Here is a 19365-nt window from a genome sequence, read left to right on the forward strand (position 1 = left end):
GCCAAGGTTCTTAGCGCTCTGGGAGGAGGACACAATGGAGTTGTCAACCGTGATGGCGAGATCATGGAACGGGCAGTCCTTCCCCGGTAGGAAGAGCAGCTCCGTCTTGCCGAGGTTCAGCTTGAGGTGGTGATCCGTCATCCACACTGATATGTCTGCCAGACATGCAGAGATGTGATTCGCCACCTGGTCATCAGAAGGGGGAAAGGAGAAGATTAATTGTGTGTCGTCTGCATAGCAATGATAGGAGAGACCATGTGAGGTTATGACAGAGCCAAGTGACTTGGTGTATAGCGAGAATAGGAGAGGGCCTAGAACAGAGCCCTGGGGGACACCAGTGGTGAGAGCGCGTGGCGAGGAGACAGATTCTCGCCACGCCACCTGGTAGGAGCGACCTGTCAGGTAGGACGCAATCCAAGCGTGGGCCGCGCCGGAGATGCCCAACTCGGAGAGGGTGGAGAGGAGGATCTGATGGTTCACAGTATCGAAGGCAGCCGATAGGTCTAGAAGGATGAGAGCAGAGGAGAGAGAGTTAGCTTTAGCAGTGCGGAGCGCCTCCGTGATACAGAGAAGAGCAGTCTCAGTTGAATGACTAGTCTTGAAACCTGACTGATTTGGATCAAGAAGGTCATTCTGAGAGAGATAGCGGGAGAGCTGGCCAAGGACGGCACGTTCAAGAGTTTTGGAGAGAAAAGAAAGAAGGGATACTGGTCTGTAGTTGTTGACATCGGAGGGATCGAGTGTAGGTTTTTTCAGAAGGGGTGCAACTCTCGCTCTCTTGAAGACGGAAGGGACGTAGCCAGCGGTCAGGGATGAGTTGATGAGCGAGGTGAGGTAAGGGAGAAGGTCTCCGGAAATGGTCTGGAGAAGAGAGGAGGGGATAGGGTCAAGCGGGCAGGTTGTTGGGCGGCCGTCCGTCACAAGCAGCGAGATTTCATCTGGAGAGAGAGGGAGAAAGAGGTCAGAGCACAGGGTAGGGCAGTGTGAGCAGAACCAGCGGTGTCGTTTGACTTAGCAAACGAGGATCGGATGTCGTCGACCTTCTTTTCAAAATGGTTGACGAAGTCATCTGCAGAGAGGGAGGAGGGGGGGGGAGGGGGAGGATGATTCAGGAGGGAGGATGATTCAGGAGGGAGGAGAAGGTGGCAAAGAGCTTCCTAGGGTTAGAGGCAGATGCTTGGAATTTAGAGTGGTAGAAAGTGGCTTTAGCAGCAGAGACAGAGGAGGAAAATGTAGAGAGGAGGGAGTGAAAGGATGCCAGGTCCGCAGGGAGGCGAGTTCTCCTCCATTTCCGCTCGGCTGCCCGGAGCTCTGTTCTGTGAGCTCGCAATGAGTGATCGAGCCACGGAGCGGGAGGGGAGGACCGAGCCGGCCTGGAGGATAGGGGACATAGAGAGTCAAAGGATGCAGAAAGGGAAGAGAGGAGGGTTGAGGAGGCAGAATCAGGAGATAGGTTGGAGAAGGTATGAGCAGAGGGAAGAGATGATAGGATGGAAGAGGAGAGAGTAGCGGGGGAGAGAGAGCGAAGGTTGGGACGGCGCGATACCATCCGAGTAGGGGCAGTGTGGGAAGTGTTGGATGAGAGCGAGAGGGAAAAGGATACAAGGTAGTGGTCGGAGACTTGGAGGGGAGTTGCAATGAGGTTAGTGGAAGAACAGCATCTAGTAAAGATGAGGTCGAGCGTATTGCCTGCCTTGTGAGTAGGGGGGTGAGAGGGTGAGGTCAAAAGAGGAGAGGAGTGGAAAGAAGGAGGCAGAGAGGAATGAGTCAAAGGTAGACGTGGGGAGGTTAAAGTCGCCCAGGACTGTGAGAGGTGAGCCGTCCTCAGGAAAGGAGCTTATCAAGGCATCAAGCTCATTGATGAACTCTCCGGGGGAACCTGGAGGGCGATAAATGATAAGGATGTTAAGCTTGAAAGGGCTGGTAACTGTGACAGCATGGAATTCAAAGGAGGCGATAGACAGATGGGTAAGGGGAGAGAGAGAGAATGACCACTTGGGAGAGATGAGGATCCCGGTGCCACCACCCCGCTGACCAGAAGCTCTCGGGGTGTGCGAGAACACGTGGGCGGACGAAGAGAGAGCAGTAGGAGTAGCAGTGTTATCTGTGGTGATCCATGTTTCCGTCAGTGCCAAGAAGTCGAGGGACTGGAGGGAGGCATAGGCTGAGATGAACTCTGCCTTGTTGGCCGCAGATCGGCAGTTCCAGAGGCTACCGGAGACCTGGAACTCCACGTGGGTCGTGCGCGCTGGGACCACCAGATTAGGTGGCCGCGGCCACGCGGTGTGGAGCGTTTGTATGGTCTGTGCAGAGAGGAGAGAACAGGGATAGATAGACACATAGTTGACAGGCTACAGAAGAGGCTACGCTAATGCAAAGGAGATTGGAATGACAAGTGGACTACACGTCTCGAATGTTCAGAAAGTTAAGCTTACGTAGCAAGAATCTTATTGACTAAAATGATTGAAATGATACAGTACTGCTGGAGTAGGCTAGCTGGCAGTGGCTGCGTTGTTGACTTTGTAGGCTAGCTGGTAGTGGCTGCGATGTTGACACTACACTAATCAAGTCGTTCCGTCGAGTGTAAAAGTTTCTACAGTGCTGCTATTCGGGGGCTAGCTGGCTAGCTAGCAGGTTGATTGCGTTACGTTACCTTAAAAGAACGACAATAGCTGGCTAGCTAACCTAGAAAATCGCTCTAGGCTACACAATTGTCTTAGAAACAAAGACGGCTATGTAGCTAGCTAGCTACGATCAAACAAATCAAACCGTTGTACTGTAATAGTTTCTACAGTGCTGCTATTCGGGGGCTAGCTGGCTAGCTACGTTAAAAGAACGACAATAGCTGGCCAGCTAACCTAGAAAATCGCTCTAGACTACACAATTGTCTTAGATACAAAGACGGCTATGTAGCTGGCTAGCTACGATCAAACAAATCAAACCGTTGTACTGTAAAGAAGTGAAATGAAAATGTGATACTACCTGTGGAGCGACGCGGAATGTTGACCGGGTAGTTGAAGTTCAATTCGGTAGAGGTTGGCTAGCTGTTGGCTAGCTAGCTAGCAGCATCTCCTACGTTAAGGACGACAAATAGCTGGCTAGCTAACCTCGGTAAATTAAGATAATCACTCTAAGTCTACACACTCTAAACTACACAATTATCTTGGATACGAAGACAGCGAAGACAACTATGTAGCTAGCTGACACTACGCTAATCGAGTCGTTCAGTTGAGTGTAATAGTTTCTACAGTGCTGGTGGACAGTGGATGTTAGCTAGCTGCTTAGCTAGCTGCTGGGCAGATACGTTAGGACGACGAAATACGATAATTATGCAATTATCTTTGATACAAAGACGGCTATGTAGCTAGCTAAGAAGAAATTGCTAAGATTAGACAAATCAAACCGTTGTACTATAATGAAATGTAATGAAAAGTTATACTACCTGCGGACCGAAGTGTAGATGCGACCGCTCGCTCCAACCCGGAACCGGAACACCATGTAGTGCTATCTGCAGAGTTAGCTCCAGGTTCATGTCACCCAAGTGTGTTAGCTGCAGGGTTAGCTCCAGGTTAATGTCACCCAGTAGTGCTATCTGCAGGGTTAGCTCCAGGTTAATGTCACCCAGTAGTGCTATCTGCAGGGTGAGCTCCAGGTTAATGTCACCCAGTAGTGTTATCTGCAGAGTTAGCTCCAGGTTAATGTCATCCAGTAGTGCTATCTGCAGAGTTAGCTCCAGGTTAATGTCACCCAGGTGTGTTATCTGCAGGGTTACTGCAGGGTTAGCTCCAGGTTAATGTCACCCAGTAGTGCTATCTGCAGGGTTAGCTCCAGGTTAATGTCACCCAGTAGTGCTATCTGCAGGGTTAGCTCCAGGTTAATGTCACCCAGTAGTGCTATCTGAAGGGTTAGCTCCAGGTTAATGTCACCCAGTAGGGCTATCTGCAGGGTTAGCTCCAGGTTAATGTCACCCAGTAGTGCTATCTGCAGGGTTAGCTCCAGGTTAATGTCACCCAGTAGTGCTATCTGCAGGCTTAGCTCCAGGTTAATGTCACCCAGTAGAGCTATCTGCAGAGTTAGCTCCAGGTTAATGTCACCCGGTAGTGCTATCTGCAGAGTTAGCTCCAGGTTAATGTCACCCAGTAGTGCTATCTGCAGGGTTAGCTCCAGGTTAATGTCACCCAGTAGTGCTATCTGCAGGGTTAGCTCCAGGTTAATGTCACCCAGTAGTGCTATCTGCAGGGTTAGCTCCAGGTTAATGTCACCCAGTAGTGCTATCTGCAGGGTTAGCTCCAGGTTAATGTCACCCAGTAGTGCTATCTGCAGGGTTAGCTCCAGGTTAATGTCATCATGTAGTGCTATCTGCAGGGTTAGCTCCAGGTTAATGTCACCCAGTAGTGTTATCTGCAGGGTTAGCTCCAGGTTAATGTCATCATGTAGTGCTATCTGCAGGGTTAGCTCCAGGTTAATGTCACCCAGTAGTGCTATCTGCAGGGTTAGCTCCAGGTTAATGTCACCCAGGTGTGCTATCTGCAGGGTTAGCCCAGGTTCATGTCACCCAGTGGTGATATCTGCAGGGTTAGCTCCAGGTTAATGTCACCCAGCAGTGTTATCTGCAGGGTTAGCTCCAGGTTCATGTAACCCAGTAGTGCTATCTGCAGGGTTAGGTCCAGGTTCATGTAACCCAGTAGTGCTATCTGCAGGGTTAGGTCCAGGTTCATGTAACCCAGTAGTGCTATCTGCAGGGTTAGGTCCAGGTTCATGTAACCCAGTAGTGCTATCTGCAGAGTTAGCTCCAGGTTAATATTATATATATATATACACACACAGTGGGGCAACAAAAGTATTTAGCCAGCCACCAATTGTGCAAGTTCTCCCACTTAAAAAGATAAGAGGCCTGTAATTTTCATCATAGGTACACTTCAAGGAGCTAGGGTTAGGAGCTAGGGTTAGTTTTAGGGTTAGGAGCTAGGGTTCGTTTTAGGGTTAGGAACAAGGGTTAGGATTAGGAGCTAGGGTTAGGAGCTATGGTTAGTTTTAGGGTTAGGATCTAGGGTTAGTTTTAGGGTTAGGAGCTAGGGTTAGGAGCTATGGTTAGTTGTAGGGTTAGGAGCTAGGGTTAGTTTTAGGGTTAGGAGCTAGGGTTAGTTTTAGGGTTAGGAACTAGGGTTAGTTTTAGGGTTAGGAACTAGGGTTAGTTTTAGGGTTAGGAACTAGAGTTAGTTTTAGTTTTAGGGTTAGGAACTAGGGTGAGTTTTAGGGTTAGGAACTAGGGTTAGTTTTAGGGTTAGGAACTAGAGTTCGTTTTAGTTTTAGGGTTAGGAATTAGGGTTAGTTTTAGGGCTAGGAACTAGGGTTAGTTTTAGGGTTAGGAGCTAGGGTTAGGAACTAGGGTTAGTTTTAGTGTTAGGAGCTAGGGTTAGGAACTAGGCTTAGTTTTAGGGTTAGGAGCTAGGGTTAGTTTTAGGGTTAGGAACTAGGCTTAGTTTTAGGGTTGGGAACTAGGGTTAGTTTTTGGGTTAGGAGCTAGGGTTAGTTTTAGGGTTAGGAATTAGGGTTAGTTTTAGGGTTAGGAGCTAGGGTTAGTTTTGGGGTTAGGAGCTAGGGTTAGGAACTAGGGTTAGGAACTAGGGTTAGCTTTAGACTTAGGAACTAGGGTTAGTTTTAGGGTTAGGAACAAGGGTTAGTTTTAGGGTTAGGAACTAGCGTTAGTTTTAGAGTTAGGAACTAGGATTAGTTTTAGTGTTGGGAACTAGGGTTAGTTTTAGGGTTAGGAACTAGGGTTAGTTTTAGAGTTTTGAACTAGGGTTAGGAACTAGGGTTAGTTTTAGGGTTAGAAGTTAGGATTAGTTTTAGGGTTAGGAACTAGGCTTAGTTTTAGGGTTAGGAACTAGGGTTAGCTTTAGGCTTAGGAACTAGGGTTAGGAGTTAGGATTAGTTTTAGGGTTAGGAACTAGGCTTAGTTTTAGGGATAAGAGCTAGGAGCTTGGGTTAAGGTTAGGGTAAATAGGATTTTAAATGGGACTGAATTGTGTGTTCCCTCAAGGTTAGTTATTCAATACTGTGTGTCGGGGGAGGGGAGTTACTATCATGTGGCCCTCAATGGAAAACTCTGTACTCGTCCAGCAGATGAAAGGAGAGAATGTGAGAAAGAAAGACAGCAGAGAACGGGAGATTGGGTGAGGGAGGGAGGGAAGGAGAGAGGGAGGGTGGGTGAGGGAGGGAGAGGGAGGGAGGGACGGTGGGGGATAGGGAGGGAGGGTGGGTGAGGGAGAGGGAGGGAGGGAGGGAGGGTGGGTGAGGGGAGAGGGAGGGAGGGAGGGTGGGTGGGAGAGGGAGGGAGGGTGGGTGGGTGAGGGAGGGAGGGTGGGTGAGGGGGAGGGAGGGGGGAGGGTGAGAGGGAGGGAGGGTGGGTGAGGGAGAGGGAGGGAGGGGGAGGGAGGGAGAGGGAGGGCGGGTGGGTGAGGGGGAGAGGGAGGGAGGGTGCGTGAGGGAGGGAGGAGGTTGGGGTGGAGGGTGGGGGAGAGGGAGAGGGAGGGAGGGTGGGTGAGGGAGATGGAGGTTGTGGGAGTGGGTGAGGGGGAGGGAGGGAAGGAGGGAGGGGGAGAGGGAGGGAGGGTGCGTGAGGGATGAAGGGAGGAGGTTGGGGTGGGAGGGTGGGTGAGAGAGATGGAGGTTGTGGGAGTGGGTGAGGGAGAGGGAGGGTGGGGAGAGGTTGGGGGGTAGAGGAAGGGTGGGAGGGTGGAGAAGAGCGAGGGAGGGTGGGGGAGAGGGAGGGGGAGAGGTTGGGGGGTGAGGGAGGGGGGAGAGAGGGAGGGTGGGTGAGGGAGAGGGAGGGCGGGTGGGGGTGGGGGTGAGGGAGAGGGAGGGAGGGAGGGTGAGGGAGGGAGGGAGGAGGTTGGTCGTGGAGGGAGGGAGGGAGGGTGGGGGAGTGGGTGAGGGAGAGGGAGGGAGGTTGGGGGAGAGGTTGGGGGGGTGGAGGACGGGTGGAAGGGGGAGAGAGAGGGGGAGGTTGGGGGTGGAGGAGAGAGGGGGAGGGTGGGGGAGAGGGTGTAGAGTCGTGTTCATTTGCAAAAAATGTTTTTTTTCTCTCCCTCTCCTTCCCTCCTGTCTCGCTCTCTCTCTCTTCTCTCCCTCTCTCTCTCCTCTCCCTCTCACCTCTCTCTCTCCCCCTCCCTCCTTCTCCTCTCTCTCTCCCTCTCCTTCCCTCCTCTCTCTCTCACCTCTCTCTCTCTCCCCCTCCCTCCTCTCTCTCTCCTTCTCTCTCTCTCCAGTCAGGCCCATGGTTTGAGAGGAGGATAGTTGGAGTATGTGAGAGGATGATAGAGGGAGGGAGATGGAGAGGAGGGGGAGAAGAGCGCCTCGCTCACTCCATACGCCACAGAGGGATGACACTGCTCCACCTGGCCGCTGCACAGGGATACACACACCTAATCCACACACTCATCCACTGGAGGTATACACCCACACCTGATACTCACATACAGTTGAAGTCGGAAGTTTACAAACACATAGGTTGGGGTCATTAAAACTTGTTTTTCAACCTCTCCACAAATTTCTTGTTAAGAAGCTATAGTTTTGACAAGTCGGTTAGGACATCTACTTTGTGCATGACACAAGTAATTTTTCCAACAATTGTTTACAAACAGATTATTTCACTTATAATTCACTGTATCACAATTCCAGTGGGTCAGAAGTTTACATACACTAAGTTGACTGCCTTTAAACAGCGTGGAAAATTCCCGAAAATTATGTCATGGCTTTAGAAGCTTCTGATAGGCGAATTGACATCATTTGAGTCAATTGGAGGTATACCTGTGGATGTATTTCAAGGCCTACCTTCAAACTCAGTGGCTCTTTGCTTGACATCATGGGAAAATCAAAAGAAATCAGCCAAGACCTCAGAAAACAATTGTAGACCTCCACAAGTCTGGTTCATCCTTGGCAGCAATTTCCAAACGCCTGAAGGTACCACGTTCATCTGTACAAACAATAGTACGCAAGTATAAACACCATGGGACCACGCAGCCGTCAAACCACTCAGGTAGGAGACGCGTTCTGTCTCCTAGAGATGAACGTACTTTGGTGCAAAAAGTGCAAATCAATCTCAGAACAACAGCAAAGGACCTTGTGAAGATGCTGGAGGAAACCAGTCCTACATCAACATAACCTGAAAGTCCACTCAGCAAGGAAGAAGCCACCTCTCCAAAACCACCATCAAAAAGTGAGAACAAGGAAGAGATAGAGGATAAAATACCCACATTCTGCACTGGAGTCGCTGTCTTCCTCTTCCTCCCTTCTTCTCTTCCTCTTCCTCTGTGTGTGTGAGCCGGACGCTGCAGTCTTTCTCTCACCAGACACTCTCCTGGGAGGCTGTTCCTCCTCCCTGTTCAGAAACACCATTGTAGCAAAACAACCCCTATTTCATCTCTAGTTACACATTATGGTTCTAGTAAAGGTGTTTTACCTGAGAGAGACCTGGTCAATGGTGGCCTGCAGTAACTCCACCTCACTCAGCACAGCTCTGGCATCCTCTACACACACACACACACACACACACACCACACAATCACACAAACATACACACACACACACAATGACACAAACATACACACACACTCTCACCCACAGGGTAAAGAGTTAAACATCTCCTACAATCACTGCTGTGATTCTTCTGAATGAGTAACATATCTAGTCTTTTCCACTGTGAAGGGTCAAGTCTCTTCTTCTATGAGAAAACGATAGAGTGAAATGACAAGTGATACAGTTGAAGTCAGAAGTTTACAAACACTTAGGTTGGAGTCATTAAAACTCGTTTTTCAACGACTCCACAAATTTCTTGTTTAACAAACTATAGTTTTGGCAAGTCGGTTAGGACATCTACTTTGTGCATGACACAAGTCATTTTTAAAACAATTGTTTACAGACAGATTATTTCACTTATAATTCACTGTATCACAATTCCAGTGGGTCAGAAGTTTACATACACTAAGTTGACTGTGCCTTTAAACAGCTTGGAAAATTCCAGAAAATGATGTCATGGCTTTAGAAGCTTCTGATAGGCTAATTGACATGATTTCAGTCAATTGGAGGTGTACCTGTGGATGTATTTCAAGGCCAACCTTCAAACTCACTGCCTCTTTGCTTGACATCATGGGAAAATCTGAATAAATCAGCCACGACCAGAAAAATAATTGTAGACCTCCACAAGTCTGGTTCATCCTTGGGAGCAATTTCCAAACGCCTGAAGGTACCACATTAATCTTTACAAACAATAGTACGCAAGTATAAACTCCATGGAACCACGCAGCCGTCAAACCACTCAGGTAGGAGACGCATTCTGTCTCCTAGAGATGAACGTACTTTGGTGCGAAAAGTGCAAATCAATCCCAGAACAACAGCAAAGGACCTTGTGAAGATGCTGGAGGAAACAGGTACAAAAGTATCTATATCCACAGTAAAACGAGTCCTATAGGAAGAAGCCACTGCTCCAAAACCGCCATCAAAAAGCCTGTCTACGGTTTGCAACTGCACATGTGGACAGAGATCGTACTTTTTGGAGAAATGTCCTCTGGTCTGATGAAAGAAAATAGAACTGTTTGGCAATAATGACCATCGTTATTTTTGGAGGAGAAAGGGGAGCCTTGCAAGCTGAAGAACACCATCCCAACCGTGAAGCACGGGGGTGGCAGCATCATGTTGTGGGGGTGCTTTGCTGCAGGAGGGACTGGTGCACTTCACAAAATAAATGCATAATGAGGACGGAAAATTATGTGGATATATTGAAGCAATATCTCAAGACATCAGTCAGGAAGTTAAAGCTTGGTTGCAAATGGGTCTTCGAAATGGACAATGACCCTAAACATACTTCCAAAGTTATGGCTCAAAATGGTTTAAGGACAACAAGTCAAGCCCTGACCTCAATCCTCAAGAAAGTTTGTGTGCAGAACTGAAAAAGTATGTGCGAGCAGAGGCCTACAAACCTGACTCAGTTAGACCAGCTCTGTCAGGAGGAATGGGCCAAAATTCACCCCAGTTATTGTGGGAAACTTGCAAAATGCTACCTGAAACGTTTGACCCAAGTTAAACCATTTAAAGGCAATGCTACCAAATACTAATTGAGTTTATGTAAACTTCTGACCCACTGAGAATGTGATGAAAGAAATAAAAGCTGAAATAAATCATTCTCTCTACTATTATTCTGACATTTCACATTCTTAAAATAAAGTGGTGATCTTAACTGACCTATGAAAGGGAATTTTTACTAAGATTAAATGTCAGGATTTGTGAGAAACTGAATCTGGCTGAGGTGTATGAAAAGTTCACACTTCAACTGTATATGCATGCGCACACGTATATTTATCTAGTTTTACTTACAGATCTAGGACATGTTATTTTACTGTTCCCTTTATTTTTTTGAGCAGTGTATATTTATATATTTTGTTTTATACGTAGTAGTAGCATATAATGTATATATTATCATCTCCAGGCTGTTCTATAGGTAGTAGTGGTATATAATGTATATATTATCATCTCCATGCTGTTCTATAGGTAGTAGTGGTAGTAGTGGTATATAATGTATATATTATCATCTCCAGGCTGTTCTATAGGTAGTAGTAGTATATAATGTATATATTATCATCTCCAGGCTGTTCTCTTGTTAGTAGTAGTATATAATGTATATATTATCATCTGCAGGCTGTTCTATGGGTAGTAGTGATAGTAGTAGTATATAATGTATATATTATCATCTCCAGACTGTTCTATAGGATGTAGTAGTGGTAGTAGTAGTATATAATGTATATATTATTGTCTCCAGGCTGTTCTATAGGATGTAGTAGTAGTGTGTATATATATATAATGTATATATTATTGTCTCCAGGCTGTTCTATAGGATGTAGTAGTAGTGTATATATATATATAATGTATATATTATCGTCTCCAGGCTGTTCTATGGGATGTAGTAGTAGTGTATATATATATATATAATGTGTATATTATTGTCTCCAGGCTGTTCTATAGGATGTAGTAGTAGTGTATATATATATAATGTATATATTATCGTCTCCAGTCTGTTCTATAGGATGTAGTAGTAGTGTATATATATATAATGTATATATTATTGTCTCCAGGCTGTTCTATAGGATGTAGTAGTAGTGGTAGTAGTAGTATATAATGTATATATTATCATCTCCAGGCTGTTCTATAGGTAGTATTAGTATATAATGTATATATTATCATCTCCAGGCTGTTCTATAGGTAGTAGTAGTATATAATGTATATATTATCATCTCCAGGCTGTTCTATAGGTAGTAGTGGTAGTAGTGGTATATAATGTATATATTATCATCTCCAGGCTGTTCTATAGGTAGTAGTGGTAGTAGTAGTATATAATGTATATATTATCATCTCCAGGCTGTTCTATAGGTAGTAGTAGTATATAATGTATATATTATCGTCTCCAGGCTGTTCTATAGGTAGTAGTAGTAGTATATAATGTATATATTATCATCTCCAGGCTGTTCTATAGGTAGTAGTGGTAGTAGTAGTATATAATGTATATATTATCATCTCCAGACTGTTCTATGGGTAGTAGTGGTAGTAGTAGTATATAATGTATATATTATCGTCTCCAGGCTGTTCTATAGGTAGTAGTGGTAGTAGTAGTATATAATGTATATATTATCATCTCCAGGCTGTTCTATAGGTAGTAGTGGTAGTAGTAGTATATAATGTATATATTATCATCTCCATGTTGTTCTATAGGTAGTAGTAGTATATAATGTATATATTATCGTCTCCAGGCTGTTCTATAGGTAGTAGTAGTATATAATGTATATATTATCATCTCCAGGCTGTTCTATAGGTAGTAGTGATATATAATGTATATATTATCATCTCCAGGCTGTTCTATACGTAGTATTAGTATATAATGTATATATTATCATCTCCAGGCTGTTCTATAGGTAGTAGTGGTAGTAGTTGTATATAATGTATATATTATCATCTCCAGGCTGTTCTATAGGTAGTAGTGGTAGTATTAGTATATAATGTATATATTATCATCTCCATGCTGTTCTATAGGTAGTAGTATATAATGTATATATTATCGTCTCCAGGCTGTTCTATGGGTAGTAGTGGTAGTAGTAGTATATAATGTATATATTATCATCTCCAGGCTGTTCTATAGGTAGTAGTGGTAGTAGTAGTATATAATGTATATATTATCATCTTCAGGCTGTTCTATAGGTAGTAGTAGTAGTATATAATGTATATATTATCATCTCCAGGCTGTTCTGTAGGTAGTGGTGGTATATAATGTATATATTATCATCTCCAGGCTGTTCTATAGGTAGTAGTGGTATATAATGTATATATTATCGTCTCCGGGCTGTTCTATAGGTAGTAGTAGTATATAATGTATATATTATCATCTCCAGGCTGTTCTATGGGTAGTAGTGGTAGTAATAGTATATAATGTATATATTATCATCTCCAGGCTGTTCTATGGGTAGTAGTGGTAGTAGTAGTATATAATGTATATATTATCATCTCCAGGCTGTTCTATAGGTAGTAGTAGTGGTAGTAGTAGTATATAATGTATATGTTATCATCTCCAGGCTGTTATATAGGTAGTAGTAGTATATAATGTGTATATTATCATCTGCAGGCTGTTCTATAGGTAGTAGTGGTAGTAGTAGTATATCATGTATATATTATCATCTCCAGGCTGTTCTATAGGTAGTAGTAGTGGTAGTAGTAGTATATAATGTATATGTTATCATCTCCAGGCTGTTCTATAGGTAGTAGTAGTATATAATGTATATATTATCATCTCCAGGCTGTTCTATAGGTAGTAGTAGTAGTATATAATGTATATATTATCATCTCCAGGCTGTTCTATAGGTAGTAGTAGTATATAATGTATATATTATCATCTCCAGGCTGTTCTATAGGTAGTAGTAGTAGTATATAATGTATATATTATAATCTCCAGGCTGTTCTATAGGTAGTAGTAGTATATAATGTATATATTATCATCTCCAGGCTGTTCTATAGGTAGTAGTAGTAGTATATAATGTATATATTATCATCTCCAGGCTGTTCTATAGGTAGTAGTGGTAGTAGTAGTATATAATGTATACAGTATCATCTCCAAGCTGTTCTATATGTAGTAGTGGTAGTAGTAGTATATAATGTATATATTATCATCTGCAGGCTGTTCTATAGGTAGTAGTAGTATATAATGTATATATTATCATCTCCAGACTGTTCTATAGGTAGTAGTAGTATATAATGTATATATTATCATCTCCAGGCTGTTCTATAGGTAGTAGTAGTATATAATGTATATATTATCATCTCCAGGCTGTTCTATGGGTAGTAGTGGTAGTAGTAGTATATAATGTATATATTATCATCTCCAGGCTGTTCTATAGGTAGTAGTGGTAGTAGTAGTATATAATGTATATATTATCATCTCCAGGCTGTGCTGTAGGTAGTAGTGGTAGTAGTATTATATAATGTATATATTATCATCTCCAGGCTGTTCTATAGGTAGTAGTAGTAGTATATAATGTATATATTATCATCTCCAGGCTGTTCTATGGGTAGTAGTGGTAGTAGTAGTATATAATGTATATATTATCATCTCCAGGCTGTTCTATAGGTAGTAGTAGTATATAATGTACATATTATCATCTCCAGGCTGTGCTGTAGGTAGTAGTGGTAGTAGTAGTATATAATGTATATATTATCATCTCCAGGCTGTTCTATAGGTAATAGTAGCATATAATGTATATATTATCATCTCCATGCTGTTCTATGGGTAGTAGTGGTAGTAGTAGTATATAATGTATATATTATCATCTCCAGGCTGTTCTATAGGTAGTAGTGGTAGTAGTATTATATAATGTATATATTATCATCTCCAGGCTGTTCTATAGGTAGTAGTGGTATATAATGTATATATTATCATCTCCATGCTGTTCTATGGGTAGTAGTGGTAGTAGTAGTATATAATGTATATATTATCATCTCCAGGCTGTTCTGTAGGTAGTGGTGGTATATAATGTATATGTTATCATCTTCAGGCTGTTCTATAGGTAGTAGTAGTATATAATGTATATATTATCATCTCCATGCTGTTCTATGGGTAGTAGTGGTAGTAGTAGTATATAATGTATATATTATCATCTCCAGGCTGTTCTATAGGTAGTAGTGGTAGTAGTAGTATATAATGTATATATTATCATCTCCAGGCTGTTATATAGGTAGTAGTGGTAGTAGTAGTATATAATGTATATATTATCATCTCCAAGCTGTTCTATAGGTAGTAGTGGTAGTAGTAGTATATAATGTATATATTATCATCTCCAGGCTGTTCTATAGGTAGTAGTAGTAGTATATAACGTATATATTATCATCTCCAGACTGTTCTATGGGTAGTAGTGGTAGTAGTAGTATATAATGTATATATTATCATCTCCAGGCTGTTCTATGGGTAGTAGTGGTAGTAGTAGTATATAATGTATATATTATCATCTCCAGGCTGTTCTATGGGTAGTAGTGGTAGTAGTAGTATATAATGTATATATTATCATCTCCAGGCTGTTCTATGGGTAGTAGTGGTAGTATTAGTATATAATGTATATATTATCATCTCCAGGCTGTTCTATAGGTAGTAGTGGTAGTATATAATGTATATATTATCATCTCCAGGCTGTTCTATGGGTAGTAGTAGTAGTAGTAGTATATAATGTATATATTATCATATCCAGGCTGTTCTATAGGTAGTAGTGGTATATAATGTATATATTATCATCTCCAGGCTGTTCTATAGGATGTAGTAGTAGTATATAATGTATATATTATCATCTCCAGGCTGTTCTATAGGTAGTAGTGGTAGTAGTAGTATATAATGTATATATTATCATCTCCAGGCTGTTCTATAGGTAGTAGTAGTAGTATATAATGTATATATTATCATCTCCAGGCTGTTCTATAGGTAGTAGTGGTAGTAGTAGTATATAATGTATATATTATCATCTCCAGGCTGTTCTATAGGTAGTAGTGGTAGTAGTAGTATATAATGTATATATTATCATCTCCAGGCTGTTCTATAGGTAGTAGTGGTAGTAGTAGTATATAATGTATATATTATCATCTCCAGGCTGTTCTATAGGTAGTAGTGGTAGTAGTAGTATATAATGTATATATTATCATCTCCAGGCTGTTCTATGGGTAGTAGTGGTAGTAGTAGTATATAATGTATATATTATCATCTGCAGGCTGTTCTATAGGTAGTAGTAGTATATAATGTATATATTATCATCTCCAGGCTGTTCCATAGGTAGTAGTAGTAGTATATAATGTATATATTATCATCTTCAGGCTGTTCTATAGGTGGTAGTGGTAGTAGTAGTATATAATGTATATATTATCATCTCCAGGCTGTTCTATAGGTAGTAGTGGTAGTAGTAGTATATAATGTATATATTATCATCTCCAGGCTGTTCTATACGTAGTAGTAGTATATAATGTATATATTATCGTCTCCAGGCTGTTCTATAGGTAGTAGTAGTATATAATGTATATATTATAATCTCCATGCTGTTCTATAGGTAGTAGTGGTAGTAGTAGTATATAATGTATATATTATCATCTCCATGCTGTTCTATAGGTAGTAGTGGTAGTAGTAGTATATAATGTATATATTATCGTCTCCAGGCTGTTCTATGGGTAGTAGTAGTATATAATGTATATATTATCATCTCCAGGCTGTTCTATAGGTAGTAGTGGTAGTAGTAGTATATAATGTACACTGCTCAAAAAAATAAAGGGAACACTTAAACAACACAATGTAACTCCAAGTCAATCACACTTCTGTGAAATCAAACTGTCCACATAGGAAGCAACACTGATTGACAATAAATTGCACATGCTGTTGTGCAAATGGAATAGACAACAGGTGGAAATTATAGGCTATTAGCAAGACACCCCCAATAAAGGAGTGGTTCTGCAGGTGGTGACCACAGACCACTTCTCAGTTCCTATGCTTCCTGGCTGATGTTTTGGTCACTTTTGAATGCTGGCGGTGCTTTCACTCTAGTGGTAGCATGAGACGGAGTCTACAACCCACACAAGTGGCTCAGGTAGTGCAGCTCATCCAGGATGGCACATCAATGCGAGCTGTGGCAAGAAGGTTTGCTGTGTATGTCAGCGTAGTGTCCAGAGCATGGAGGCGCTACCAGGAGACAGGCCAGTACATCAGGAGACATGGAGGAGGCCGTAGGAGGGCAACAACCCAGCAGCAGGACCGCTACCTCCGCCTTTGTGCAAGGAGGAGAAGGAGGAGCACTGCCAGAGCCCTGCAAAATGACCAGGCCACAAATGTGCATGTATCTGCTCAAACGGTCAGAAACATTTTACATTTACATTTACGTCATTTGGCAGACGCTGAGGGTGGTATGAGGGCCCGACGTCCACAGGTGGGGGTTGTGCTTACAGCCCAACACTGTGCAGGACGTTTGGCATTTGCCAGAGAACACCAAGATTGGCAAATTCGCCACTGGCGCCCTGTGCTCTTCACAGATGAAAGCAGGTTCACACTGAGCACATGTGACAGACGTGACAGTCTGGAGACGCCGTGGAGAACTTTCTGCTGCCTGCAACATCCTCCAGCATGACCGGTTTGGCAGTGGGTCAGTCATGGTGTGTGGTGGCTTTTCTTTGGGGGGCCGCACAGCCCTCCATGTGCTCGCCAGAGGTAACCTGACTGCCATTAGGTACCGAGATGAGATCCTCAGACCCCCTGTGAGACCATATGCTGGTGCGGTTGGCCCTGGGTTCCTCCTAATGCAAGACAATGCTAGACCTCATGTGGCTGGAGTGTGTCAGCAGTTCCTGCAAGAGGAAGGCATTGATGCTATGGACTGGTCCGCCCGTTCCCCAGACCTGAATCCAATTGAGCACATCTGGGACATCATGTTTCGCTCCATCCACCAACGCCACGTTGCACCACAGACTGTCCAGGAGTTGGCGGATGGTTTAGTCCAGGTCTGGGAGGAGATCCCTCAGGAGACCATCCGCCACCTCATCAGGAGCATGCCCAGGCGTTGTAGGGAGGTCATACAGGCACGTGGAGGCCACACACACTACTGAGCCTCATTTTGACTTGTTTTAAGGACATTACATCAAAGTTGGATCAGCCTGTAGTGTGGTTTTCCACTTTAATTTTGAGTGTGACTCCAAATCCAGACCTCCATGGGTTGATACATTGGATTTCCATTGATCATTTTTGTGTGATTTTACTTACACACATACACACACACCTCATCCACACACATATGTATACAGTATAAACTAATTCTCTGGAGATACACACACTTGTTTGTGTTGAGAGAATCTCCTGATGTACAAAAATAACATATTGGATATTAAGATATGAATTATGCATCTCATCAAGTTTTAGCATCCTGGTTCCGTGAGACAGGCAGAATGTCAACTTAAAACATCTGGTCACAGATCAAAATTGATTAAAGCAATTATGCATGAGAGGGAGGGGCTAAACAGGAGAGGGAGGGGCTAATCACGAGAGGGAGGGGCTAAACATGTTGGGGAGGGGCTAAACAGGAGAGGGGGAGGGCTAAACAGGAGAGGGATGGCTAAACAGGAGTTGGGGAGGGGCTAAACAGGAGGGGGGAGGGCCTAAACAGGAGGTGGAGGGCTAAACAGGAGAGGGAGGGGCTAAACAGGAGAGGGGGAGGGCTAAACAGGAGAGGGAGGGCTAAACAGGAGAGGGAGGGGCTAAACAGGAGAGGGGGAGGGCTAAACAGGAGAGGGAGGGCTAAACAGGAGGGGGGTTGGGCTAAATAGAAGGTGGGGAGGGGCTAAACGGGGGGAGGGGCTAAACATGAGGTGTTGGGGGGGCTAAACAGGAGTGTAAACTATTCAACCTCTTTTAGCTGAACTGCAGTTTTAACATTGTGTTTGTTTTTCCTCAGGAGTGTCAACAGTGACAGTCTGGACGTAGAGCAGGAAGTTGATCCTCTCACCGTCGATCATTTCTCATGCACTCCTCTGGTGACACTCACTTTTACATCAAACATTTGGTCTTCACCGCTCTCTAAGACTCTTTATTCCAGTATCTGATGCTCTCTTAGACTGTAGTCTTTATTCCAGTATCTGATACTCTCTAAGACTGTAGTCTTTATTCCAGTATCTGATACTCTCTAAGACTGTAGTCTTTATTCCAGTATCTGATACTCTCTAAGACTCTTTATTCCAGTATCTGATACTCTCTAAGACTGTGGTCTTTATTCCAGTATCTGATACTCTCTAAGACTGTAGTCTTTATTGCAGTATCTGATACTCTCTAAGACTGTAGTCTTTATTCCAGTATCTGATACTCTCTAAGACTCTTTATTCCAGTATCTGATACTCTCTAAGACTGTAGTCTTTATTCCAGTATCTGATACCCTCTAAGACTGTAGTCTTTATTCCAGTATCTGATACTCTCTAAGACTATAGTCTTTATTCCAGTATCTGATACTCTCTAAGACTCTTTATTCCAGTATCTGATACTCTCTAAGACTCTTTATTCCAGTATCTGATACTCTCTAAGACTGTGGTCTTTATTCCAGTATCTGATGCTCTCTTAGACTGTAGTCTTTATTCCAGTATCTGATACTCTCTAAGACTGTAGTCTTTATTCCAGTATCTGATACTCTCTAAGACTGTAGTCTTTATTCCAGTATCTGATACTCTCTAAGACTGTAGTCTTTATTCCAGTATCTGATACTCTCTAAGACTGTAGTCTTTATTCCAGTATCTGATACCCTCTAAGACTGTAGTCTTTATTCCAGTATCTGATACTCTCTAAGACTATAGTCTTTATTCCAGTATCTGATACTCTCTAAGACTCTTTATTCCAGTATCTGATACTCTCTAAGACTGTAGTCTTTATTCCAGTATCTGATACCCTCTAAGACTGTAGTCTTTATTCCAGTATCTGATACTCTCTAAGACTATTGTCTTTATTCCAGTATCTGATACTCTCTAAGACTCTTTATTCCAGTATCTGATACTCTCTAAGACTGTGGTCTTTATTACAGTATCTGATGCTCTCTTAGACTGTAGTCTTTATTCCAGTATCTGATACTCTCTAAGACTCTTTATTCCAGTGTCTGATACTCTCTAAGACTGTAGTCTTTATTCCAGTATCTGATACCCTCTAAGACTGTAGTCTTTATTCCAGTATCTGATGCTCTCTAAGACTGTAGTCTTTATTCCAGTATCTGATACTCTCTAAGACTGTAGTCTTTATTCCAGTATCTGATACTCTCTAAGACTGTAGTCTTTATTCTA

The 19365-nt window shown here is 43.1% G+C and overlaps 1 protein-coding gene across 1 annotated transcript in view; it reads left to right on the forward strand.

Annotated features, from left to right (window-relative positions):
* camta2 (calmodulin binding transcription activator 2) overlaps window positions 1–19365 on the forward strand; it is a 133192-nt gene that overhangs the window by 86938 nt on the left and 26889 nt on the right. The window contains 2 exon segments of the mRNA XM_064940887.1: window positions 7272–7453; window positions 18003–18081. Coding sequence (XP_064796959.1) covers window positions 7272–7453; window positions 18003–18081 — 261 coding nt within the window.

Source organism: Oncorhynchus masou, chromosome 27 (assembly GCF_036934945.1).
Source record: "Oncorhynchus masou masou isolate Uvic2021 chromosome 27, UVic_Omas_1.1, whole genome shotgun sequence".
Taxonomy (NCBI): domain Eukaryota; kingdom Metazoa; phylum Chordata; class Actinopteri; order Salmoniformes; family Salmonidae; genus Oncorhynchus; species Oncorhynchus masou.